Below are 24,716 nucleotides of genomic sequence, written 5' to 3'. Positions count from 1 at the left end.
AATGGACTAAGCAATTCACTGGGCCATTCGTTGATCGCCTAAAGATCTCGTCGATATACAGCTCTCGAGATTGAATATCTATCCGTCCTGCGAAGTTTACACCTTTCTGCTATCTCGCGTCTACTCGATCATCGCAGCGTCGAGACCCTGTTCCAGTGTCTCTTGTCAGATCTTTCTCCCACCGCACCATGGAGTAGTATACGTACTAAACCGTTCAAGAACATGTTGACGTTTCTGAGCTTGATCTCCGATCTGATCGGCCCAGTGGCGGGATTTCGTGCAGCTTGAACAGTATGCAGGATCTAAGAAAACGCCATGAGCTGATCAGCTTGCTACAACCCCACACAAGAAAGAGACCAATTCACTTTCTCTCTCAAGGCAGCCACCAAGGTAGTCTGCTCTTCCTCTGCAGCATTGACTGCAAGAGCGGCTGCAAAGCCCCAAACCTCCGCCTCTCGTCTTTCCATCTCGACCGCTTCTCTTTCACCGATAGCGTCGCCGCCCAGCAGATACGCTCCAGGACCGAAAGCCGCTTTTTGTGCGACCGAAGAGGGGAATAGTTCGGGGAGGTGAGGGAGGAGGACGTGAAGGAAGTAGGTAAAAGTTTTGGTCCTATGGTATTATTTATGTCAGTACAGGCCGGCCCACGATGAATATGTGTTATACATACCATTGCTCCACCTCCGCAGGATCTGGTGATTGATTTTGTTGTGGGTTCATGGGGTCGGGAGCAGGAGCTCGAATCAGACTTTGTGCTTTCGATAACAACGCAGTGTACAGAGCCACACCGGGCTGCAGGGGCATCGTCAGCCAAAAGCCAGAGCCTGCTGGTTGCTCAAACGATAGACACTCACTCTCGTCGCAGCTACCTTCCAAACCTCTGATCTCTGGGCAGAGATAGCCAGCATACCTGCCACTAGGCCCAGACCACATCTGTTGATGATCATGTCGACTCCCGGAATGATACAATGCAAAAAGTTGTCCGTTTCCGCTTCTCTCTTGGCACGGTCGAGACGGTCCGCCTTGGTGAGTAAAGAGGCGTCTGCGACGGGTGGTGGAGGGGCTCGAGCGACTACGTCGAGCTGGGGGTATGTGGCGATGAGGAGACTGAGCATTGTGATACTCTGATTGTGAGGCAGGTGACGTAGAAGACGAGGGAAGAGGCGTTGTCCTTTGACGGGGTTAATCAAGGCGATGAATGGGTGAGGGTTACTGTCACACAAGGTGTCAGATTTGAGACAGCATTGACACGCATCAGCTTACCTGACGTCCAGAGGTTCCATCACCATTAACCTTCTCCAGATGATATCCACCTTTGTCTGACACCTAGCATGCCAAACCTCGATTTCTTGCATTGCAGTAGGCGGTGGTGCTTCTCTGCGCATCTGCTCGAGCTCGAGAACAGCATCGTACAGCTCCTCGAGGGCAAACATGATTTGCTTCCGAGTTAGAGCCGCTCTGTGAATGCCGGTCTGCTCATTCAGATGACTAGCGGCACGATGTTCGGGCTTGTTACTGGTAGGGATAGCGAGAACCGGTCGAGGAGCAGCGGCGTTTCCTCGAGTGACCCGACCGAGGGCACCTTGCAGAGCAGCTGCGAGGTATTGTTAGCACTAATCGACCCTAGCCTCATATATGACTTACCGGTGTTCATCACCTTCTGATGCTGAGCCCTGTTCTCTACGAGCTTCTTCACCTGGGTGGAAAGCTTCTGCATGGTATTTGAGCCCATCTTTCCAAATCTATTTCCAACAGGACCTCCGACACCCAAGCCCAGTCCAGCCGCGACCGGTACAACCGTGGGTCCATCTCCTTGGCCCTCAGCAGCCATCCGACTCCTTTTCAGGGCTGAGAAGACCTGAGCGTAGAAGTCCGAGGTGTATGGATCGGCAGTAGCGAGCTGAGACAGCTGAATACGGGTTATGAAATCTTTGTCGGAGGATCCCATCAAATTGTTATGTTGAGCCATGGACTCAATCTTTGCTGAGATACGTTTGTGAATAGCCTCCATTCGCGCAATCTCTTCAGGAGAAGGACCAGCAGGGGGAGGAATGCCCTCTGCGCCTGGAGGGAAGGAGCCAGGATGTTGGAGCGGGAGAGCTGCCTTTCCAAGCTCAGGGAACATACTATCGAGTAACGCTTGTTGATTCGCGTAACCCGATCCAGGAAGACCGGGTACGGTGCTAGGCGTAGCTTCTCGAGGAAGAGCAGCAAATTGTTGTGGAGTAGGCTGTCGAGGCGGTTCAAGGGACTCCATCATCTGCTTTTCAACCTCCTCCAAGGACAGCACCTTTGGTTGACTGGGCAGGGTTTGGGCGGAAGGACCGGTCACATCCAGCTGAGACATCTCCGCTTCGATCTCCTCGAGGGTTTTGATGTGTCCGGGTGGACCAGAAGACTGGGACGGATACGATGAATACGATGCGGGAGGGGGTGTAGGTTTCGTCACTGGAAACATGGGTCAGTATCGTTGCTCGGTTTGGAAAGCAAGAAGTATCTCACAAGAGCTAGGAGCGGTACCCCACGCAGGACTTGGTGCAGCAGGCTTATTCCATAAATTCTCCACCGATCCAGAATGACCAGTCTGAGCTTTCGGTCTCGAGGGCGCCTTGTTAGCTACAGGCTCTGGAAAAAGTCTATCAGCTTGAGCTCTTCAATCCACCCAGCATTCACTAGCTCACTCTTTGTAGAAGGTCTAGAGGAGTAGAAGTCGTCTTCGGAGAATGCGAAAGGATCGGCGACGGGTTTTGGCTTATACCGTGATTGAGTAGAAGCGATGGGACCACGACCGGACGACTGGGTATAGGAAGGCTTCGCAGGTTGTTGGGCTGGTTGAGACGAAAACTGGAAATCATTGTCTGAAAGCGATAGACTCCATGTCAGTCGCCTGCAGCTCTCTTGATCATCGACCAGGAGCTTGACTCACTGATCTCTCCAACGTCACCGAAGGTCTCATCATTCAGCTCATCCCCTCCTTCCAGTAATCCACCGCCCATCCCTTCTCCCCATGTATACACAGCTAGATCCTCCTCTTCCCCAGCACCGGACAGAGCGAACGTCTCATCGGCGTTGCTCGCTTGGAATCCTGAGAACTGTTGACGGGTTGAATCGCCTCCTCCTTGACCTGGTCTGCGCTCAGGTAGAGCGGCATCGAAGCCAAAGAAACCTGACATAGCGAACGATACCGTATCAGTAGTATCGGAGGATTTGTACTGTAGCTCCGAGGTGTGTTGGTGTTCGGAGGAGCAGTGTTGAATTCGAAGCGATGTTCTGAGTGAGATTGGTGACTACTGACTGACTGACGATAGCAGTGAGCGACCTTTGATCTGCCCACCAAAGGCGTCTGCCACATTGATGGAATCACCGATGATATATCGCCGAGTGGAGGTGGACCGGCTAGACACTCGTAGTAGACAGTGACAACGATAGCAATAGTGATGAGAACAACAACAACAACAACAACAACAACAACAGCTAAACCGCAGACAGACACAATGCTCATCAAGACTTCATATCGAGACGTACCCACAAAGGCCAACGGTCGAGCAGGGACTATCAGAATATACATCATCGAGCCTAACGTTCCCGAATACCCAGAGGCAAAGTTCCCAGGATGTAAGTCGACTTCCGAAGCCTGAGACGGTAGCTCATCTATAGACAAGGTGTGGTATTCTCAGAGATCTACCAGGTCACAGGTCCTGTTGAGAGGTGAGCTTTAGATATCCACATATCTGCCAACGATAGACTGACAAACTTCTCTGCCCCTCAGGTTTGGAGGTAATATCGCTTCAGAAGGATATATCGTCGCTCTTCCTTCTTCTTTCCATGAATTCGAGGGACCTGAAGCGATTCCTTACGATACAGAGGGCACCGATCGCGGAAACAAATACAAGGTGAGTAGCCTCACTTGCTGTCCATCAATGGTGATATCTTCAGCCGACGAGACACACTGCGCACAGGTAGAGAAGACGGTCGAGGCCTACGACGAAGATGCGACTCTTGCTATCGATTTATTAGCTTCTTTACCGAACTGTACAGGAAGGATAGCCTCTACAGGAATGTGTCTTGGAGGCCATCTCGTGAGCTTTATCCATTTGAGGAGTGTGGTGTCCTCTGCAGTAGCTGACACTACCTTATAGGCGTTACGAGTGAGCGTCCAATCCACTTCTGAAGTGGCTTCACAGGCCAGACTGATGCCCTATAACAGGCAGCGTTCGACTCAAGAGTCCTTGCTACCTTCTGCTATTTTGCAACAGAGTATGTCCAGCTCGCTGATGAAGGACATTGAGTTGAGAGCTGATAGGATCCGTCTTTCAGCGTTCATTCTGCTACGCTTGGCAAGGGTCAATCTGACGATACGCTCATCAAGATCCGAAATGGTGATCTGTCAAACAAAGGCGAGGTGACCATGGTCTTCGGCAAGCAAGTCAGTCAAGCGCTCACCCTTTCGATACACCGTCGAGTCATATCCCTCTGACATGTCCACTGCCATCTTTTTCAGGATACACACGTTAGTAGAGATGGCAGATCTCTGATAAGGGATACTCTCGACGAAGCAGGAATAGCTTTCACCGTAAATCTCTTTCTGACTTCAAACTGATCCGAATACACGTAAAAATATGACCAGCTGATCCGAGATTGAACGCAGTTCCTCGAAGTCCAAGCTCAACACGCGTTCATCCGCGACGAATCGTCAAAAGGACGATGGGACGCCGCTCTCACGCGCAGTCTGTTTGGGATGATGATGGAGCTGTTCACACGAGCGGTCGCTCGAGATCTCGGTCCTAGAGTGGGGGGAGGGGGTAAGATCGAGCATGTTTGTTGAGCAGAGCACCGGCTAGGCATGTATCTTTGCTCTCCACTGGACATGCTGAGATCTTGTGGATCTTGTTGCTGTGCCTAGTCAAATGACTGTTGTGCGCTTAGACTTTCTACATGTGTCGACGTAAGTAAGCGTTAGTCCTCGATCCACCCAGAAGGGGGAAAAGCCAAGAGACATCGAGGCCCCCTCATTCAGCCATGCAGCAAAAAGCCCAATTCAGAGGCATGTTCTGCATGATCATGATTTGAGTGCACCTCCAGTACATGATTGCCAAAAAAAGCCCAAAAAACGACATGATTATTCCCCTAATTTCGTTCCACTTCCAACTCGATCACTTTCCTCGCTTCTGCTCACATGCCTTGAGAAGCCCCCCGTCCAAGTCAATTCACAGGCATCATACTGCCTCCGTTTCCGCTCAATATTGCCGACTGACGAATATCGTACTGGTCTCCGCTAAAGCTCCCGGCTTCGTAGCCACCACCTCGATCTTCGTCTCCGTCCTACTTGTGGGCACTTGCAGAACCCATTTCATCCCTTTCGGTCTTTCCTTCTCTTGTCCGTCGAAAACGAAGCGCGGTAGACTCCCTTGATTGCCGTTAATCCGCAACGAGATTTCGGGAGTGGTGACGGAAGGTGTCGTTGGTGATGGTGTCAGCCCAGGGGCCTCATTTCCGTTCATACCATTGCTTGTACCGTTGGCTTCACCGTGCGTTGCTGGTGTCGGTATCGGTGTCGATTGATCAGCAATGTAAGCTGTCAGCTCGACTTCCGAGGTCGATGAGTCAAGAATGACACAATGGGTGACCACACCTCGCATGTTGTGTAATCTGATCCCTTGATGAAGGTCTGACTTAGACAAGGCATGTGTGATATTTCCATTCGACGAGAATTGGAAATCGAGGTATTTGATCGTCGGAATAGGCGGAGCTGGTCTCGGAGGAGCGGATGGGACCCCAACAGGCTTTCCCGAGGAAGGCGGTTGCGGAATCGGTGTTCTAGGTTGTTGAAATGGGGCTTGAGATTGAGGTTGAGGTTGAGTTTGAGGTTGTGGCGGGAGACGAGGCGCCATCATGTTCTGCTTTCGAGCTTCATTGGTCACCAGTATCTGTCGATATACCTGCAGTGCTAGAGGTGGAAGCGATTGCACCCAAGCTTGTTGTTCATAAAGGGGATAACGATCAAGTGAAGCAACAAGCTCTTCTGTTACCACTCCTGGCGGTAGAGCGGGGAGGAAAGGTGAAGGACCACCTGATGGGATTGAAGGTCCGACCGGATAGGCAGAAGCGCCAGGACCCGGAGAATGGGCGTACGATGCGGAGGGAGGAGCGTAAGTCGATGTGCGTTGATAAGACGGCGTTCGGACTGAAGGTATAATTGAGCCTTTCAGTCGTTGTCGGCCCGGCGTAGGGCCTTGTGGCTGAGCCAGTCGGGCGAGCACGTCCCGTCGGAACATAGCAAGCAGATCCTACAAGGATGTCAGCCATTTTTTGCATATACAGCACATGTCGCAGCTCACCTTGATCTGCTGAGCATCTTTGTAGACCTCGCTGAAATCCTCATTGTACTCCATTGCGTTATTGCACATTAGCTCCATATCGTCAAAGAATTCCTGCCATGTCTCGTATCGCCGTCCGCCGTGCTTGATCTAGCAATCGGGCCTGGTTAAGCGCTCCTTCCAGCAACACAGTGAATATGCTTACCTCTATCTCTTCGAGCGATATCGGATTCCTGATGGTTCTGAAATAATCCGGGAAATTCTTTCTGTCCGGAAGCTGCATGAACATGGCAGTAACTTCCCTGCCGCTTCCACTGCGAGCATATATCAGTCATCCGTAAGTCATTTGCGGGATCTGAGCAGGACGCACTCTCTCGCTTTAGCCTCCTTGATGGCCCTCAGAACTGGTTTGATCAACTTGTAGACGGTCGGTCCATCCCTCATATAGCTCCCCCGCTTCCTCACAGGTTTGCCAAGCCCTCCTCCTGCTCCGGACTCGTCCCCGTCCACACTAGCCGTCGAAGGCCGGGCCATGTCGACTTCTCCCTCCGCGTCCATGTCCACATCCACATCCTCACCTTCAGCATCAGCTTCTTCGTCGGCTCCGGGAGTCAGCGCCTCTGCCTTGGCAGTCAGGCTGCTGGTCATTTGTGGGGGAACTGAAGGTCCGGGCTGGTGAGACGGCGCTTTGGAAGGGGGATCAGGTTCTGCTTCGGAATCGGGTTCGTCCTTGTGAGTTTCGGGCGACGTAATTTGAGAGTAAAATGTTCTTGTCATTTTCTGATACGACCGCCAAGTGAGCTCCATCAGCCCCAGTTTTCTTATGAGTCAGGTCGGAACGACATCCGGCTTACATGCAGTTTTTTAGCATATTGGAACAACAAGGAGTCTTTGACGTTATCTAACAGGGCTCATCAGCATGAAACCGAAACATGGTTCCAGCACTAGTACTCACATCGTTTCGCATTGTTGAAGATCTGACCCAGATCCGCGCAGACCTCTTTCAATGTTTGATATTCCGACGCCACTAGCTTGTTGTGAACAACCTCAAGACTCATAGGATGTTTGATGGTCTCGTAGTAATCTGGGAATGACCTCTGACAAGACGGTTCAGTATCGGTATTCGGTCATGAATGAGAAAGGTAAGTCGCTCCTTGCTCACCTTGCTTGGAAGCTTGATGAACGGTTGTGACATGTCTTCTCCGCTGAGCAGGAAGAATGAGCTTCCATCCTCGGACCGCCATATATACTCCCATCTAGCTGCGCTCGACTTACTCTGGATCCCTCGATTCTAATATTCTGTTGTAAATCACGTATCCCAGCTCTTTCACTTTGACTGGATCCCGAATCTCCACAGCTCCCTTGACGTCCTCATCTCCGTGTTCAGGATCCACACTCGGCGTTCTTCTTCTCTTACTTCTCTCTTCACTGATGATCAGACTGGGATCAACGCCCAATCTTCTCTTTCGAGTTTTCGGTTGCTGTTGTTGTTGTTCTGTCGCATCCGCGGAAGAAGAAGAAGCGACAGGCGCGTTTTGCGTTTTGACCTTTTCGACCGGGGCAGAATCGGCCGTTGGTCGAGACTGTGGGGCTGTACCATTGCTGATAGTCGCTGATACTGTTGACATGTCAGTGGGTTTGACGATGAAGGGAAGATGAATAGGAAGAGGATGTAGAGTAAGATGGATGGATGGATGTACTGAGGTCGGAGGGAAAGGAGAGATTGAACACGCGACTGACTGTCATACGTTTTTCAGGGCAAACTTTTGTTGACAAGTGAATCTGCTCCCAATCTATCTAGTCAGTTACCTGGTCGTCTTCATCCCATCAGTCAGCCATAAACGATTGCTCCTCTGATTGATCAGATCTCATACGATAGGGCCTTTCAACGTGAGGTACGTTACGTGAATCTTTGCTCATCGCTTGACCAGCAAGCGTGACTTCGATTTCCCCGGTCTCGCTCACCGCCACACACAGGAGCATCGTCCCCTACTTCGCGACTCGTCAAATGCCAAAAGTCCCATCATGACCTCTCCACAATCCATGCCAAGTCGCTCTCAACTTCCACCTTTAGGTCTGTTCATCCAACCTGCATGCTTGCAACACAAGTACATCCGACATGCCAACTCGTCACATATCTTTGAAAGACCGGAAAGATTACGAGCGGTACTTCTTGGCGTAGCCGCTGCTGTTGCGAGGCTGGAGGAAGCTGCTGCATCGACGGAAGATGTGTCGCAGGACAAGAAGACCGACTCGATCACACCTTCGACCTCAACGACAACGACGGGAGATGACTTATCTGGGATGTTATCTTCCCTTTCGATCGGTGCTGGGTCAGCTTTCCTGCCTGCAACTCACATCAGTATCGTCTCGCCACCGTCACCTCTTCAACCGGGCAGTATCCTTCTTCATCATCCTGCTGTCCAGATAGCGCACTCTCCCACACCCGAAGCTCCGTTCCCGTATCTCGGTCAAGGATCGTCATCTTCCTCTGGCGGATCTGCATCCTTCCCTACTTCACCTTACCTCAAAGATCTGTTCAAATGGGCTAGCGAAGCGGCGGAGAACATCAAAGAGACAGGATGCGAGATCCCTCAAGGGTTGGGATTGAATGCAGGAGACTTGTATCTTGGTCCGGGGAGTATCCTCGCTATCGAGGGAGCAGTGAGCGATGTTCATCAGCGTTCGAAAAGTCGCGAGAAAGTTGACACGAGACGAATAGATTCAAACGGTCTGTCAAGCGGTCGACTGTGTTACTCGACCGCCTGTCGCGAAAAGCAAGATAAAGCCCGAACCGACTACACCTCCTGGGCAAAAAGGCTCTTTGGATTTCTTTGATACACCTACTCGACAGACGATTGGAGTAGGAAACCCCACACCGAACAAAGCCTTTTGCGCAATCCGACCACCTGGACATCATTGCGGAGAAGATGCGCCGTCAGGGTGAGTTCAGACGTTTCCGCTCTGTGTGTGTGTGTCTAGCTGACCGCATGTCACAGTTTCTGCTACGTCAACAATGTCGTTGTTGGTGCATTGCATGGTGGGTTGACTTACTGCTGAAATACCCATGAGGAGTACTCATCTGAGAACCAGGTTATCTGCAACACGACATCGATCGAGCCATTATCATCGACTTCGATCTTCATCATGGTATGTCAGAGAGTCACAGCTACATGACCATCTCTCTGAGACTTCGGTACTCTGCAGGTAACGGTACACAAGCTCTCGTAATGCCTCTGAACGCGGCAGCACACGCAGATGACTTACAAGTCAAGGCTGGAAAGCCAGCGATGATGCTTGGGAAGGACGGTAGACGGCGAAGGGGCTGGAAAGGGTTCTACGGTTCCGTGCACGATATCGTGAGCCGAGCCGCTTGAGGACGTAGAGCATGAGCTGATTGGTCCCCTGATACAGTACAGCTACCCTTGCGAGGTCAGCTCGTCCTTCTGTGTTTCTTGGGCCCAGCTGATAAGTGTCTGTCCAGGACGGTGATATCGACCTTATCAAAGATGCTTCAATCAGTCTTGCCGCACACGGTCAATACATGTAAACTACATCCCTACAGTCCACCTTCAGCGACTGACAATTGTGCGCAGTGAAAACATCCACCTCCAACCCTATGCCGACGAAGCTGATTTCTACGCTCGAATCTATCCGCTGTACCTTGCCCTACTCAACAAAGCAAAAGTGTTCATGGAACAGACGGACGCTGAATCTAATCGAACGATGGTGTTCATCAGTGCCGGCTTTGACGCTTGTGAGCATGAACATCAGGGCATGCAGAGGCACGATAGACGTGTGCCAGTGAGTGACCGTCTTCTGCTCCTTTACTCTGCAGATAGAGGATACTGATCAGAGGTTTCTTCCGCTGTTGACAGACTTCATTCTACTCAAGATATACGACAGACATAGTGGCATTCGCAGATCAATATACCGAAGGCAAAGTCGTCTCCGTACTAGAGGGAGGTTACAGCGATAGAGCTTTGACGAGCGCGGCCATGGGCCATATCGTTGGTATGACTGGAAGTCTGCCGGAGAAGTGTGATGAGTGGTGGAGCGAAACAGAGCTTGTCAATGTAAGTGATTTGAGACCATAAAGATGAGCAGAGGAAATATCTGAAGCCGGAATACAGATCGAAAAGGCGACGAAGAAGAAGCGAACCGGCAAACTCCAGCCTTTCCCTTCCGATCTCTCTTCTCATTCACATCTCCTCCGAACGCACGCGCTGCTTGGCCACTTTGAGAGTATCGGAGTACCCGAAGCAGCCGCACCATCCGTGACGAGCACTCCTCAAACTGTTGCTGCAAGGATGACGCTTCGTGACAGATCACGCAAGGTAGACGACAGTGCTCCAGCAAGTACAGAGTCTACTCCTGCAATTCGGCGGCCAGCGAGAGGACGCGGAGCGGGTGCAAGTGTCACCACACCAACGGCGAGATCAAAAGACGCAAGGGCAACGGTGACCACACCCACAGCGGCAGCCAAGGTCGTGAAGGCCGCCACACCCTCAGAAAGGAAGACTTCAAGAGAGGAAGACGTTGGTCTCCCTCAATCGAAATCAGATGGTTTCTTGTTGAAAAAGGTGGAGGTGGAAACAAAGGTGGATGTGGTCGAACCAGCTCTCTTGCAAGGTCTGGCTGGGGTTTCGTTGCGAGGTGACTGTGCGGAGAGAGAAGCTGTCCCGAGCGAGAGATCAAAAGATGAACCAGCTGGTCTGACACATCAAGAACCAGTGTCGGTCAGTGCATCAATACCTAAGATCATCCTTCGAATCCCTCGACCGAATCCATCTCCACCCGCATCAATTCAAGAATCTCCATTGAGCTTCGCCGCAATCGCTCAACATTCCGTTTATCCCATCCTCCCACCTCCAGCCTCTTCTACAGCCACGACGAGCGCAGCACCTCGGCTTTCTTCGCAACAAAGGATGGCATATCGAGAAGGCTCTGCCTCTGCATCAGATGCCGACGCGGAAGGCGAGACAGATACAGAGTACGTAAGCGCGCAGAGTGGGCTAGAAGAAGACAGAGAGCGAGGGACGAGAGAAGGCACGACAGCTAGCGGGAGCAGTCTGTCCAGCAGTGGACTGGACATGCCCGGAGGGTTTGGGCGATGAAACATGATTGCATGGTTCCGTGTCTTTTCGTGACTGTAAATAGGCAGTAATACGGCTCAGTCGATATAATGTATGCTGGGTATATTTCTCATGTATGACGCAAGAGGACAAAGGAGCTACATGTTGGGATCCTGAATATACGTGTTCTTCTCGAGCTACGAGTCCACACGGCGTCAGATACTGGCAACATCTGTGAGACAGTGGTTCAACATACCTCAGCTTGAAGAAGCTCCTTGATGTCCTCTACGTATTCTCGTTTCACCATCAGATGGGTATCATCGTTGACTAGGTACGGAAGCGTCAGCATCGTGGCGTCGGGGATATAGAGGTGAAGAGGCAAAGAGCAAGGCTTCTGTCCATGGCTCTCAGATGTGCTTGTAGGACATGGCGTGGGAGTATCAAATCTGCTGGGAAATCACTCACAATCACGTATGATGAACTTGTATGGGCCTTCACGCATTGAGTCGAGATGTAGCAGGATCTGCTTTGCTGCGGAGTCGCTATCACCGTCAGATGTGAACGATCAGCACCTAGACCTGCAATAATCGACGGAGGATGGGAATGATGATAGAAGTAAACGAAGCAATGGTATGGGAGCACGCACCTCGTCACTAATACTCCTGAAGTCACCTTGACATTGTACGTGTCCCCATACGCAGAGCTCATGGTGAGCTGAGCAAAGCCACAGGTCGGTCAGTGACGAGAATCTTAGCGACAACGATGATGTATACCACGAGACACGACCAGACAGATAGATCTCTACGATGGACCGTCCGGTGTCGTCGAGGACCGTTCCGTCACTTCTACGTGTATGTGTGCCTGATATTCTCCGGGCATCTCGGCCACGTGCTTCGAGATGTCTTCTCTAGCTTAGCAACTTGGATAGGGTGCGGGAGGTCAAGCTTCGAAAGTGATTGTCACCGAATCACATGCACACGCATCATACACGATAGACCAGACAGTAGGACCGCAACATCTTGGCGCGTGACTTGGTCTGCCAGGTTATATGTTGTACGTGTACAACCTGGAACGTATGAGGTCAAACGCACTGATCACCTACTCACCAAACGACGAGGACGCGCCTGTCCTCCGAGGACTGTTGACCCAATCACCAAAGATGTATAATGACACAGACATGTGTACTGTTTCAAACTCCACTATAAGACCACGTGTATATCGACGATTCGAGCGATAGGCCCAAGACAGTATGCTCACCGTCCGTCACGACAAGACACGGAACCACGGCAGGGAACCCGTTACCCCGTTGTTCTGCCCTACGTTGGATGACGTTCTACTCACCGCCATCACTCATCCCCTCGTTGAGCACGGTTGATACACACACACACACACCCAGAGTAAGGGATGTCCGTGTGTGCTTTGACACGCTCACCTCTTACGAGATAGAGTAAACAAGGATGCATGGTCTTGCTATCGATCAGATAGCGATTTTCCGGCATAAGCTCATTTCTTCTTCACTGGCTAAAACTTCGTTCAGACCTTGTTTTCATTCCTCTTGATCTTTCAAAAGCTATCTCACTAATATCCTCACAACGGGACAGACGTAAGAAATTCACCATTCTCACACTCAACAAAGACATCCTGAGAGGTTTGGGCATGCACCTCTCTGAACCCTAATCGACATGCCCACATCGCCGCCGCCGCTATCACCTACACCACGTCGATGGCGATCCCCCACCCAACAGCCTCTCCCGGAATTCGCCGCTCTTCTTTCCTCCTTCGAGAGTGAGACGGCCGCTTCTACTTCCGAGGATACCTCGTCAAGAGGCGGATCGATGCCTGGCTGGGCGACTCCACATGGTCGAACGGAGGAGGATGATGAGACTCGGAGAGAAGAAGAGGATGAGGCAGAAGTGGAATATCTGACTGCTGCAAGCAGTGTGGATGAACCTCGTGGCAGAGGTAGAACACCTGAGATAATGACCACTTCACCCTCCCCTCAAAAAGGGGGATTCGATAGTAGCTTGAGCCCTCTCTTGTCACCTGACAGAGGTCAGTTGTTTGGAGAGGATGTGGATACTGCAGTGGGTCGGACAGTTCTGCAAATAAGTAACGGGTCCCGAGGAAGTCTACTTGGGCCAAGAGAGCACTGTGAGTGATCTTTTGCGAGTCTTCCACTATAATTGTCGGGACTGAACATTCCTTCCTGCAGATCGGCCACAACAGCCGCTTCTTGATACCCCGCCTAGCGACGAATCACAACCTAACTCCAGCGCCGTCAATCAACCTATTCCTCCTCAGACTACCGGTCAATCTACCTCTACTATAGACGCAGCATACGATGGCGTCTTGTCCCAACTCGATGCTCTTGCCAATCCAGTCGCCTCGGACCTCAGCCATAGTTTTACTTCGTCCACGTCCACGTCCTCCCTGCCAGCAGCTACAAGCAATTCGACTCCAGCCGGTTTCAATTCCTTTCACTCTATGCCGATGCGTCACCCACTCGTCGGCCTCGGGATCAATCCTTGGGGCACTGGCGGAGATGCCATTTCTCGCCTGTCAACGGTGACCGAACGTACTGAGCGTAGCTTGACCTCGAGCAGCACCAGTCCTCCGGTTCCAGGAGGCTATCGAGAGTCTTCCCATTCTGATTTCTCCGTCACTAGCATTGCTGGTCGTTTCCCTCTTCCTGTCAGTCCCGTCAAAGGTCCTCGTCCTGCTGGCGCAACCCCTCAAGGTACTCCCAAGAAGACCAGTGACCTCATCAAGATGTTCGAGTCTCGTTCAGGAGGAAGTACCGATCCTCCTCCCCCTGCGCAGCTTCAATCCACGTCTTCTCAAGACAGTCAAAACGTGTCACAGCAAATACCCACCTTGGTACGTCCACAACGACTTGAGTCGATCTTCAATGTTCCGTCATCCATATCCGGTGGCGATTCTCAACCGCTAAACCATTCCTCGCCCTTTCCTCCGACACCACCCCTCAAATCCCCTTCCCCTCTATCACAAGTCAGGACTATGATCGCTTCCTGGAGAGCTCGTGCCGGCTCTCCTTCACACCGCGTCATAGGATCACCTGGTGAAGGTGGAGACACTGCAAGTCTTTTCGGACGAGGTGGTGACAGAGGCTGGAATGTCAGTATCCGACGACGGAAGAGGCATGAACGGGAGCTTGCCGAGCAAGCCGAGGAGTCAAAGGCAAGTGAAGTCCATCACCCACACGAGGAGGTTGTGCGCCAAGATGAAGCCAATGGGACAAATGAGATTAGCTTAGGGACTCATGGAGAGGAAGGATCGGTACCAAGTAGATCAGCGTCTCTTAAGTCCGACAAGAAGACGACCTCTGAACCGAAACAGTTCACTGGCGAGGTGAGTCGCTTCCTGAGCAGTAACAAGGGCATGATAGATGGCTGACGTGGATCTGTCATAGCCACTCCGCACCGGCGCTCTTTACTACCTCAACGTTCATGATGACGAGATCAGACCAAACTACAAATGGGTCCAGGCGGATGGTCGATTGTATCAAGAAGGCTTGGAGCTTACTTGGATTAGCCCTAGAGGAAGAGCAGCAGTCACCTTAGACTTGGAATTCTGCGAAGGTAATACGATGTCATCGTTTTGTCCTGCGCCCATTGCTAAATCATTGGCTATACAGAGGTCGCTTCAACGTACAGCCCAAACAATCCCATGGCTGGTGATGATATCGGTGCTACCGCTGCCAGGAGGCAAGGGGACCTGGCTGATAACCTATACCCTTTCAAGCTGGTGGGTGACTTTCGCGTTGCTATCCACTGGAATTCAGATTGACATGACTTGAACAGGTCTACGACGACGGTGTCGAAAGACTTGCTTGTGACAGCGCTCGGGAGCGAGGTAAGCGGAATGATGACATTGTCACTGTAAATGCTGACAACAATCACAGTCCGTTGGGTCAATGCTATCTGGACGGTCCTCGAACGAACTCGAATGCCGACTGCCGATCGCTCCGCCTCTCTCCGAGCCAACAGGTCCTCCTCTGATCATGGTAGTGATGCCGGTGGCTCAGCATCTACTCATTTCACTCCAGCTGAGATGAACCAGCCCTTACCTTCTCCCCGTGCACCACTGACCCGCTCCCTGTACACCACCGATGATGCGGTCATCGAGACCTCTGGAGGTCTGCATGCTCCTATCATTCATAGAGGCAGTCGACGCCTTGCGGTTGGCGGCTTGGAACGGGGTAGAAGTCTGCGACGGACAGCCAGTGAAGCAGACTTACGAGATTCGGCTGGTTCTCCTCCGCCGCTTCCCGAGAAAGACGTCGATTCACTTCTACCACGCTCTGCTGTTCAAGATATCCCGCTCACAGCTGAGACCGCTTCTCGACCTACTTCTCGGGACTTTGCGTTCGCCCACGGGATCAAGCCGCCAGTTCTTGCTTCAGACAATGAACGAAACCAGAGGTCTTCTGCTTCAGATGCGATGTCGAGCTTCCACACCATCACTGGAAGCTCAACCATGACGCCAGTCACGGCGTACCACAGCCTCGAGTCGTCCTCAAATTACCAATCTGCCTCACCATCTGTTGAAGTTCAAGGTATGAGCATGACAGGCTCCACTGCGTATATTGCTCAACAAGGGTCAACCGTGGGGCAGTCACCTTCCACGTATACTGCGCAGATGATGTCACAAAGTCCTGTTGTAACGGCACGAGACTTTGCTTCCTCCTCATCGATGTACACCCCCCAACAGACGCTAGCGACTACAGCTTCATACGCTTCTCCAACCGAAGTCGCGTACACGGCTCCATCCGTCCAGGTTATGGCTCAATCCTCCCCGACCGGGTCAGCCTTTACTGCTCGGACTTCCAATACTGCGACGGCCGGATTGTTGTCGCCTATCGACTCTGCTCATATATTGAAGCAGAACGCGGATAGGCCTAGAGGCACAACCCAAACTTTCCACTCTTCTACGACGATGTACACCGCTGAGAACCCTCAGACTCCGGTGAGGACAGTCCGCGATATTATGACGAGTTCAACGCACTCAACCGAAAGCAAGGCCCTTATCCCTCACGTGGCAGTCACTCGTGCTTCTCCCGGTGAAATCCAATCGACGGTGCCAACAGTCGCAACAGCAGAAGGAACAGAATCGGGCCTATATGCTGCCAGTCAAGCCTCTGTACTGTATCATACCGCTGGGGAATCGCACTACACCTCAGCCAGCGGATTCCTAGGCTCTCCTTTTCATATCCCTACACCTCCTTCCGACCGATCTGGCTCAAGACTGTCCAGAATATCAGACTCAGATGAATCATATGAGACTGCTCCGCCGCCTGTGCCTTCTCGAGATTCCCACTACTCGACTGCCTCCATCGGACTGCCCAGCACCAAAGCTGCCACCAGCACACCTTCCAGTCCGATGAAATATCAACTCCATGATCCGCCAATACCATCTTACGAGGATGCCACCAACCGAGCATCGACAGCAAGTCTACATCAATTCTACACTGAAGATAGCAAGGGAGTGTCGCGTCCGCCTACACCTCAATGGGCAACAGCTATCTCAAGGCCTCAATGGGCAGGTACAGAGGTGACAGCACCTGTGACACCGTCCCGAAGTCCACATTCCTCAGAATGGGAGACTGCTCCTCCCCCTCCTATCTCTCATGACCATTTTTCGGACGATGGGGCTTCAAGCAGGCTTACAGATGGATTGGGTACTCGTCGAGGTAGTCGAGCGTGGACACAAGTCAGTCATCCGGATTCAGACGATGAGCTTCTTGCAGATCTAGAGCGGAGATCATCGACCGGAAGCACAGTCTCCAAGCGGCCTAGATCGAAAAAGAGCGGGTATGCAAGCGGTATGAGTGCTTCGCAGACCATGTGGACCGTTCAAAACATAGGAGATGCGAGGTCTGGTAGGACTCCGCTAGGTACCGCATCTGAGAACACGATGTACACTGACGCTAGGACCTCCGCGTACACTACTGCTGCAACTTGGCAAAGCCAGAGTACATATATGACAACAGCTCCGGCAATGACGTGAGTCCACGGTCTCCAATATCCCTGAACTAGCTAATGCATGATCTCAGATCCTATTACACGGCTAGGACTTCGCAGATCGCTCCTATCCGAGGTGAAGCTCCACCAACAGAGCATACTCCTTCACTCGAGCCAGAGAGTCTCTCTACTGCCTCCACGGTAGCCGCGCCTTCGACCAGGAGAATTCCCAGGATACCCCCTCCTCGTCTACCCCCTCCATCTCCTCCATACCCTTCTCCTGATCCCAATAGTACGGAACCTTCTTCAAGCTCCAGCTCAGAGTCGAGTGGAACTGTACAACCTAGAGGTGCTGTGAATGGTTACGATATTTACAGGATTCTGGTGAGCGCTTCGATCAACGACGTAGAACTACAGGGACACTGACAGTCGCGATAGAACTTCCTCCAAGGTCAGGAACAGGCAAAACAAGGTCAGACCACTCGGATCGGTACCCAGCTCGATCGAATCGAGCGTAAAGTCAACCGAATCGCGGAGAAGCAGATATTCCCAACCGAGCGAGACAGACCCCCGCCTGTTCCTTCGAAGAATCCCGATGATGAACCACTCCCATCGTCGCCCACCTCTTCAACATCTTCTATCGAAACTGCTAGACCAATCACTCCTCCACCAGTGATCATGCCGGAAGTCATCACTTCTCAATTTGATGATCTTCGCAGCCTCTTGGGCAATATCATTGGTCGTCAGGAAGACATGGCACAAGAGCTGGCGCGCAGGAGAAGCTTTGATGTGGAGATACCTGATCGGGGACCTGGTTTATCCCGGTTGGAGCATTTGCTTCAGCGCCTTCTTCAGCGTGTTGGGCGTGTTGGGGATAGCAGCTTCGCAGATGAAGTCGGTCGAGTGACTCGGAATGAGAAAGAGGCGTACCGCATGTCTCACCTCTCCCATGCGAAGACAGAAGGAACTAAAGATGGATCGATGTACGAAGGAGGAGAGAGTGTGTACTCTGGCGAGTTCAACCCTCCAGGTCGTCGTGCTCCTGCCAATAGTCATACTTCTGATTTTGATCGACGACATCGAGGTTCACCTACCGAACTCTCGGATACCCTTATAAACGGCGAAATCCTTGAACCTGACTTCGACGAGGATTTCGCTTTGTCTGGTCTCCCACCTGACACTCCTCCTGGTGAATACGTTCCTCGGCATCACCAGGTTCCTCCCCAGCTAGTTGCGCGTCGAGCAGCGCAAGCTCAGACTACTCAAGACCTTCAACCAGAGCAGCCAGAGTACGAGGAAGCTTACCAAGATGCCACGCCCCAAGCTTTTCCAGAAGCAGAGCAAGAAGAACCAATCACGGAGTATGAGCCGACCCCTCAACCTACACCTGTCCCTCCTCCTAAGGAAATCGCGGAAGAGTCACCTATCGAACCGCCTATACCGTACAGAACTGATGATCACTACGACGATGGAGACCGTACATACGAAGAAGAAGCTTATACTCGCGGTCCCACTCATCAAGGTCCTCCACCTCAACCGGTGGATCTACCGACTCCCGTCAACTCGCTACGTAATATGCCATCGTATCAGTCTCAGCAGCAAGGTCAATATCCAATGCGTCCTCCTTTCCCTGGCGGTATGCCGCCTCCGGCTCCTGGTATGACGGACGTGCCTCGACCATCTCTCCCCAGAATAGGGGGTGTTCGTGATCCGATCTCTACTACCTAGTAAGTCACATCCAATACCAGTTGACCGAGGCAGTGCTGATTGAGATCGGGCATAGTCTCCGAAGAGGATTTCCCCCTGGTCCAATGGGTATGGGCCCCATGGGTATGTTTCCCGGTCCTATGGGTATTCCTGGTCCTGTGAGTTGGTAGATCTCTAGAGGGACAGATCAGGATACTGAAATCTCACTCAGGGTATGGGCCCTTTTATGCCTGGACTTCGTCCTGGAATGCCCGGTTTTGGTGGTCCAATTGGACCGGTGAGTCATATCAAGCTTCGAAAAGGACGTAGGCGGTGCTGAATTCTTGACAGAACGTCAACCCTTCGCTTCGCCGTCCCGGTTTCTTCCCTCCTGGCGTCACCAGCACTACTGGTGACTATGGTCTTCCTGCTGGTGCTCGTTATGGTAATGCTGGTCTCGCTCCGTCTTCAGGCGTTGCAGGCCGACCACCTTGGGGTGGTTCAGGCCAAACGACGACGGCAGACACTGGTCTTGGTAATACAACTTCTGAATCTACGGCTTCTACACCTTCGGCGCTTACTGAGGAGATTGTAACACCCGCTGCCGCAACTACGCATATCCCGGAGCCCGTAGAAATCTCGGCCACTCCTGCTCTTTCGGTCTCTAGTCGAACGGTAAGCTATCCTGGAGATTGTAGGGCCATCACTTGTCAGCTGATGGAACGTATGCAGGATGACGGGTTCAGACGAGTTCTGGGTAACAACCAAGCTCTCGCTGCTGCTCAAGGAGAACAACAGAATGAAATGTCACGATACTTGCACGGGATGAGTGATCAAATTGCCGATGGCACTTTGGCTGCTCAAAATCAGCTGGCAGAGATCATGGGCGACATTGCAGCACTACGAGAACAACTGAAACCGAAACATGTCCATGCCCACGTCCTTCCTGACGGTACGGTCATGCTTGATAATGGTGCCGTCCTGGATGGAATTCTTGGTGTTCCGGCTCCGGTGCCGCCAGGTACTGCTCCTCCGCCTCCTCCTAAGACGGCCAGTCATGTCGAAGGCAAGATCTTGCCGGATGGGACTGTGATGGCTGGTGGAAAGATCGTAGATGGTATCAAAGGAGCTCCGACCGTATCAACACCGGCTACGCCAGCAGAGATGTTGCTGGACGAGCCGACTCAGGAACAGTTGAAGGACATGGAACAAGACAAGAAGTTAGCCGAGCTCCAGGACAAGAGTGAGTGCGATGTGGTGGAAGTATCGCATGGGCCGGCACTGAGATTCTTGCAGTTGCCGAACTCATGCAACGTACGCAACAACCCACCTTCGAGGAGGAGGAGATGTTATCCATCAAAGCGGATACAGGCTCTCCACCGGTTGCCGCCAGTCATATGGGGATTCCAGACGCTCCTCCTACCACGCTTGGCACACCCGGTATCGCGCCCACCCGAATTGGTCACAACACTGATGTTACCCGGGAAAAGACCGTCATCAAAGAACGTGAAGTTGTCCGAGAAGGTCCATTCGGTCGCCACAAGGAAGTAGACTTCGCTACCGAGGTTGACAAGGATATGGTCACGGAAGTTCCTCCAGCTAGGTCGGCTGCTGCTCCTAGTACAGTAACAGGAACCGCTGGACCTGGCACTGTGGGCATGACAGATCTTCCTGGACTCACCACTGGTATGTCCCACAATCCACCTAGCACTGTTCCTCCTGCCAGTCTTGTGCCGACAGCTGGGGCTTCGGCTCCTGCTACTCCTACAGGTCCTATTACTGCTACGCCTATGAGGATGAATCCAAGAACAGGCAAGCCTCTCACCGTCCCCGCTGCACTATCAGCGCATTCGATGTCTCCCATTCAGACAGAATACAACTACGGCGATCAACCGAGCAATCAACTGGTACGAGAGGAGCATGAGGAGGTGAGTCATGGTGTCATCGGTGTCTATCTGTCTCTTTACTAAGCGACGAGAGTTGACGAACTCCTAGATCATCCAGCGGCCCGGTGATGGGCTTCCTGTGCATACTCACACCACCACCCGGACGTACACGCAACACCCTTCGAACGGTCGAGCCGTTTCTGCTCGGTCCGGTTCCGTTATGGGCGATCCAGCGGCAGCTGGATCAGCGGGTGCGCCAGCTACAGTCTTCGCTGATCTTCCCGACAACGTGCCTGGCTCTCACCACTCAGACCACATCGCTACTTCGGAGCACGATCCTCCCAACATGCCAAGTCAGAGGAGCGTACATGAAGACACCCAATTCGTTCCTGCACCCATTCCAGTCAATACCCATCAGAATTCGGTCAGCCATACTCACCGGCCAGCGTTAACGGTCTCAGATCCGACCGGCGGATCAGTTGCTCCTCCTTCATCAGCTGGAGGTGCAGCACCAGTCAACGTTCCCAGTGCGAGAGCTCCGGCCACAGTCTGGCAAACAAACCACCCAAGATCACCTAGACCTGCTCAAGTCGAGACTATGGCCGATGAGCCTGACGCGCTTGATCATCCCTCCTCAACCACCGCTCACAATATTCCTACTGGTACGCCTGCTGATGCAGGTTCCAATACACCTCATAAAGCAACCTCTGAGCACGCCAGTGACTTTGCTGTGCCTGCTGCTCAATCTCGAACAGCGGAGGAAGTACCTTCCGGGGCAACGGTACCGAAGTCGGGATCCTCCAAGGGCAAGAGCGGAGTCCACTGGGATAAGAGAATACCTGACAAGGAAGTCAGCTCCACCCCCGCTCGAGGCGCTCAGTGAGTTCGCACACGCAAATGACCTTATGTAACCAGCTCACGAGTGTCGAACAGAGACGAGACGTTCGCTGATCTCGCCGATCCTCCTGCTGCTACCGCGCACAACGTCCCCTCCGAAGCTGGCCTTGCGAGTGGTGCTCAGGATGAATCTGCGAACCCTGCAGCTTCACCCACTCACAAAACGCACAATGAGAAACAGATTACCGACACTCCACAGTCTGGTATCCTTCGCAAATCCAAGTCGAAGAACAACAACAAAACAAGTACTTCTCAACCCGATGCCGGTGTGCCTATCGTTTCATCCGACACCGCAGGTCACGCAAATCATGCTACAGTTGGTCAAGCAATCCCTTCCAATGGTAACGACAAGAATACTCGCGTAGCCGATACTGCCCATGTGAGTCATCATCCTACTGTCGCAGAGTTGCCGGAGGAAGGACGGGGTCTCACTGCCCAACCTGGTGATCAGACTTTGCATGTTCCTGCCCATCCTACTGGTGGTCCAGGCAGCAAGTTGAAGAAGAAGCCGGTCCCCGAGTACGTCGAAGGCGATATGCCGGATGCGAAGGACGTCACATCTGGTGCGCAGACACAAGGGCGGGCGAATTCTGGAGTTCCACTGTTGGAGGAAGTTGTGTTACCTGATGGACAGACCGCCTACATCAGAAGTAGACCTGCTTCCGACGTTGCGCTTCCGACAGATCCACCTGCTCCTCCTGGAGCCCGACAACCTAAGAAGGTCAAGAAGTCCAGAGGTGACCCTGGTACCAGACCAGAGGGAGATGCACCAGGTGCCTCTCAAGAAGCGGATGTCACTCAATCTCGCGATCAAATCGAGCCAAGTCTTACGAACGCTCAAGTAGCTCGACAGCAGAAGTCACACAGACCTAGTCGACCTCCCTCGGTGCACCCACTCGGCTTGCCTGAAGCAGAAGGCGTTGGCGGTCTTGGAGAGGAAGTCGTGCTAGAGAAGGACGAAGGAACAGCAGAAGGCGGACCGGACGGCAAGAAGGCAGGGTCCTCGAACAAGTTGACCAAGGGGAAGAAGGCTGGTCCGGCCAGTAGCTTAACTCCGGAAGAAGAGGCGATGGAAGATGCTAGGAAGCTTGCGGGTGAGTAGCGCCTCGTACGCGCATGTACCTGTAAAAGCTGACCACACTTTTTGTGTGCAGTCAAACAGAAAGCAGCTGCAGAACAAGCTGGTAAGCTATCGGGAATGCCCTTACCATCGAGATTCTCGTCCGCTGACTCTGGTAACCGCAGCTGCTGAAAAGGCAGAAAGGGACGCGAAACTTCAAGAAAAAGAGGCGAAAGCCAAATTAGCTGAGGACAGGCACCGTCAGAATGTCGAGGCTTTAACCAATCTTCAGAAGGTTCTGGTGAGTGGAATGTCGTGTGATATCCCAACTGGTGGAGCATGACTGATGATTTCGTGAACGTGCTAGGATCTCTTGGCCAACGACAACAAGACTGCCAAGACGTTGCAAGACGAGGGTGCAAAGAGTCAAGAGAAGAGGAGGGCCGACAAGTCGGTTAGAGACAAGAAGATCACAGAGGCGTTAGAAAAGCTGGTCGCTGATCGAGAAGAGGCCAAGAAGAAACAATCAGCCGAGGACAAGAAGCCTGGTGAGTCAAGTCGATACTTGTGAACCTGATTTGATCCGACTGACGGAAAATGAATGCTACAGGTACTCAAGCCATTCTGGATGCTCTCAAGTAAGTCCTCAGCTGTCCTATTGGGAGCAATACTGACTATGACGTACAGGACTTCCGGAGACAGTCAAGCTGCTTTCCTTCGAAAACTTGCGACCGAGATGATGGATAACAACTCTAGTCAACATCAGAAGACTCAGCAGGCGATGAAGAACGCAGCACGAGAACAGGTCGGTTTCAACTTGGCTGGATAGTGAGTTTGGCTACGGTGTACGATACCGTCTGGATTGAGACTGACTAATATCACCAGTCTCGATGATTTCTCCAAGGCTCTTTCGGTGAGTTGCATTGCTGCAGCGCATGCACTCAGGAATCAGTTGGTTGACGACAATCACAGGGCGAGGTCAGGACACTTCTCAAGGAGGTTGGTGACTTGCGAGAGTCGCGACGAGCTTTGTATATGTAAGTCCTGCGAGACCCCCTTTTAGGCCGTCTAGAAGTTGATCGCTCGTTCGTTTCAGGGAGCTCGCTGAGCTGCTACTTATGAAGGGCAGACAGTCTGCTGGGTAAGTGTGCCGCGTCGAGATCTCGTTCTTTGCAAATGTCCTGACATTCCATTATCTTAGTGACCTCATGGCAATCCTGCCCTACCCTGCTGCACCTGCAAAGGCCAATCAGCCGAAACAAAATCAACCAAAGGTGAGCACTGGTGATCGCCCTTGAGCTGTTCGTACGACCACCTATGCTAACTATGTTTTGCTAGGATAACAAGGATCAGAACAAGGCGCCAGCTTGGGCCACCTGGGCTCCTGTAGGTGTACCTCCCCCGCTCATGGGGAGACCTCTCCCTCAGCCTGGTATGCCGCCTCCCACGCCATTGAATCTCTCTGGCGGTGCTGTGCCGCCACCTCCCCCTGCTGGTGTAGGTATCTTTGTGTCTCGCACCGTTTCTCAGAAGCTGATGACTGCGACAGGGTCGACCATTGCCAAAGGTCTAAACTCGAACGGAAGAAGGTGGTGGCTCCCCTTTGGAACGAGAGCAAATATTTCTAGTTTGTTACCCATGTCACCTATTCATAATCGTCTCCTTCGTGTATGATACGAGCATCATGCTTTTCCTCGTTCTCAATAGGTTTTTCATAACGATTCACGACCATGCATATAGATATTCACCTCACACAGCCAAAATAAGGGAAAGTCCAGTGGCAAATCACGTGATCTATCAACGAGTTCGTAACA

General features: G+C 52.3%; 6 protein-coding genes across 6 annotated transcripts; 3 read left to right on the top strand and 3 right to left on the bottom strand.

Annotated features, from left to right (window-relative positions):
• Positions 1 to 120: 120 nt before the first annotated feature.
• On the bottom strand, positions 121 to 3,173 carry IAR55_004398 (uncharacterized protein; the record flags this gene model as incomplete). Its single annotated transcript, XM_066947497.1, has 10 exons — positions 121 to 147; positions 207 to 302; positions 366 to 612; positions 671 to 792; positions 855 to 1,212; positions 1,264 to 1,594; positions 1,645 to 2,448; positions 2,503 to 2,625; positions 2,682 to 2,858; positions 2,927 to 3,173. The coding sequence occupies 10 exons, from the start codon at positions 3,171 to 3,173 to the stop codon at positions 121 to 123; spliced, it is 2,532 nt and encodes an 843-aa protein (XP_066801911.1).
• A 321-nt stretch (positions 3,174 to 3,494) lies between these two features.
• Positions 3,495 to 4,825, top strand: IAR55_004397 (uncharacterized protein; the record flags this gene model as incomplete). The annotated part of the gene is made up of 9 exons (XM_066947496.1): positions 3,495 to 3,615; positions 3,663 to 3,708; positions 3,770 to 3,893; positions 3,960 to 4,079; positions 4,140 to 4,148; positions 4,208 to 4,257; positions 4,318 to 4,426; positions 4,502 to 4,573; positions 4,649 to 4,825. The coding sequence occupies 9 exons, from the start codon at positions 3,495 to 3,497 to the stop codon at positions 4,823 to 4,825; spliced, it is 828 nt and encodes a 275-aa protein (XP_066801910.1).
• A 412-nt stretch (positions 4,826 to 5,237) lies between these two features.
• On the bottom strand, positions 5,238 to 8,300 carry IAR55_004396 (uncharacterized protein; the record flags this gene model as incomplete). The annotated part of the gene is made up of 9 exons (XM_066947495.1): positions 5,238 to 6,287; positions 6,339 to 6,467; positions 6,523 to 6,631; positions 6,688 to 7,097; positions 7,172 to 7,218; positions 7,273 to 7,414; positions 7,480 to 7,522; positions 7,593 to 8,056; positions 8,283 to 8,300. 9 exons carry the CDS (start codon positions 8,298 to 8,300, stop codon positions 5,238 to 5,240), a joined length of 2,412 nt encoding a protein of 803 aa, XP_066801909.1.
• Positions 8,301 to 8,360: 60 nt separating this feature from the next.
• IAR55_004395 (uncharacterized protein) lies at positions 8,361 to 11,434 on the top strand (the record flags this gene model as incomplete). The annotated part of the gene is made up of 10 exons (XM_066947494.1): positions 8,361 to 8,981; positions 9,040 to 9,260; positions 9,317 to 9,357; positions 9,411 to 9,467; positions 9,525 to 9,676; positions 9,732 to 9,749; positions 9,802 to 9,863; positions 9,914 to 10,121; positions 10,196 to 10,393; positions 10,451 to 11,434. 10 exons carry the CDS (start codon positions 8,361 to 8,363, stop codon positions 11,432 to 11,434), a joined length of 2,562 nt encoding a protein of 853 aa, XP_066801908.1.
• A 116-nt stretch (positions 11,435 to 11,550) lies between these two features.
• Positions 11,551 to 12,100, bottom strand: IAR55_004394 (uncharacterized protein; the record flags this gene model as incomplete). Its single annotated transcript, XM_066947493.1, has 4 exons — positions 11,551 to 11,589; positions 11,649 to 11,719; positions 11,858 to 11,934; positions 12,039 to 12,100. 4 exons carry the CDS (start codon positions 12,098 to 12,100, stop codon positions 11,551 to 11,553), a joined length of 249 nt encoding a protein of 82 aa, XP_066801907.1.
• A 974-nt stretch (positions 12,101 to 13,074) lies between these two features.
• Positions 13,075 to 24,475, top strand: IAR55_004393 (uncharacterized protein; the record flags this gene model as incomplete). The annotated part of the gene is made up of 26 exons (XM_066947492.1): positions 13,075 to 13,543; positions 13,605 to 14,761; positions 14,823 to 14,991; positions 15,048 to 15,157; positions 15,214 to 15,265; positions 15,315 to 17,415; positions 17,466 to 17,757; positions 17,812 to 19,100; positions 19,157 to 19,238; positions 19,292 to 19,357; positions 19,411 to 19,734; positions 19,792 to 20,302; positions 20,356 to 20,987; positions 21,055 to 21,824; positions 21,879 to 22,936; positions 22,997 to 23,026; positions 23,088 to 23,203; positions 23,270 to 23,450; positions 23,513 to 23,540; positions 23,590 to 23,730; positions 23,788 to 23,815; positions 23,875 to 23,939; positions 23,999 to 24,043; positions 24,104 to 24,176; positions 24,241 to 24,399; positions 24,452 to 24,475. 26 exons carry the CDS (start codon positions 13,075 to 13,077, stop codon positions 24,473 to 24,475), a joined length of 9,972 nt encoding a protein of 3,323 aa, XP_066801906.1.
• Positions 24,476 to 24,716: the final 241 nt, after the last annotated feature.

This window comes from Kwoniella newhampshirensis, chromosome 8 (assembly GCF_039105145.1).
Source record: "Kwoniella newhampshirensis strain CBS 13917 chromosome 8, whole genome shotgun sequence".
Lineage (NCBI taxonomy): Eukaryota > Fungi > Basidiomycota > Tremellomycetes > Tremellales > Cryptococcaceae > Kwoniella > Kwoniella newhampshirensis.
Note: the sequence above shows the minus strand (reverse complement) of the source record. Positions and strands in the feature narration are given on the sequence as shown.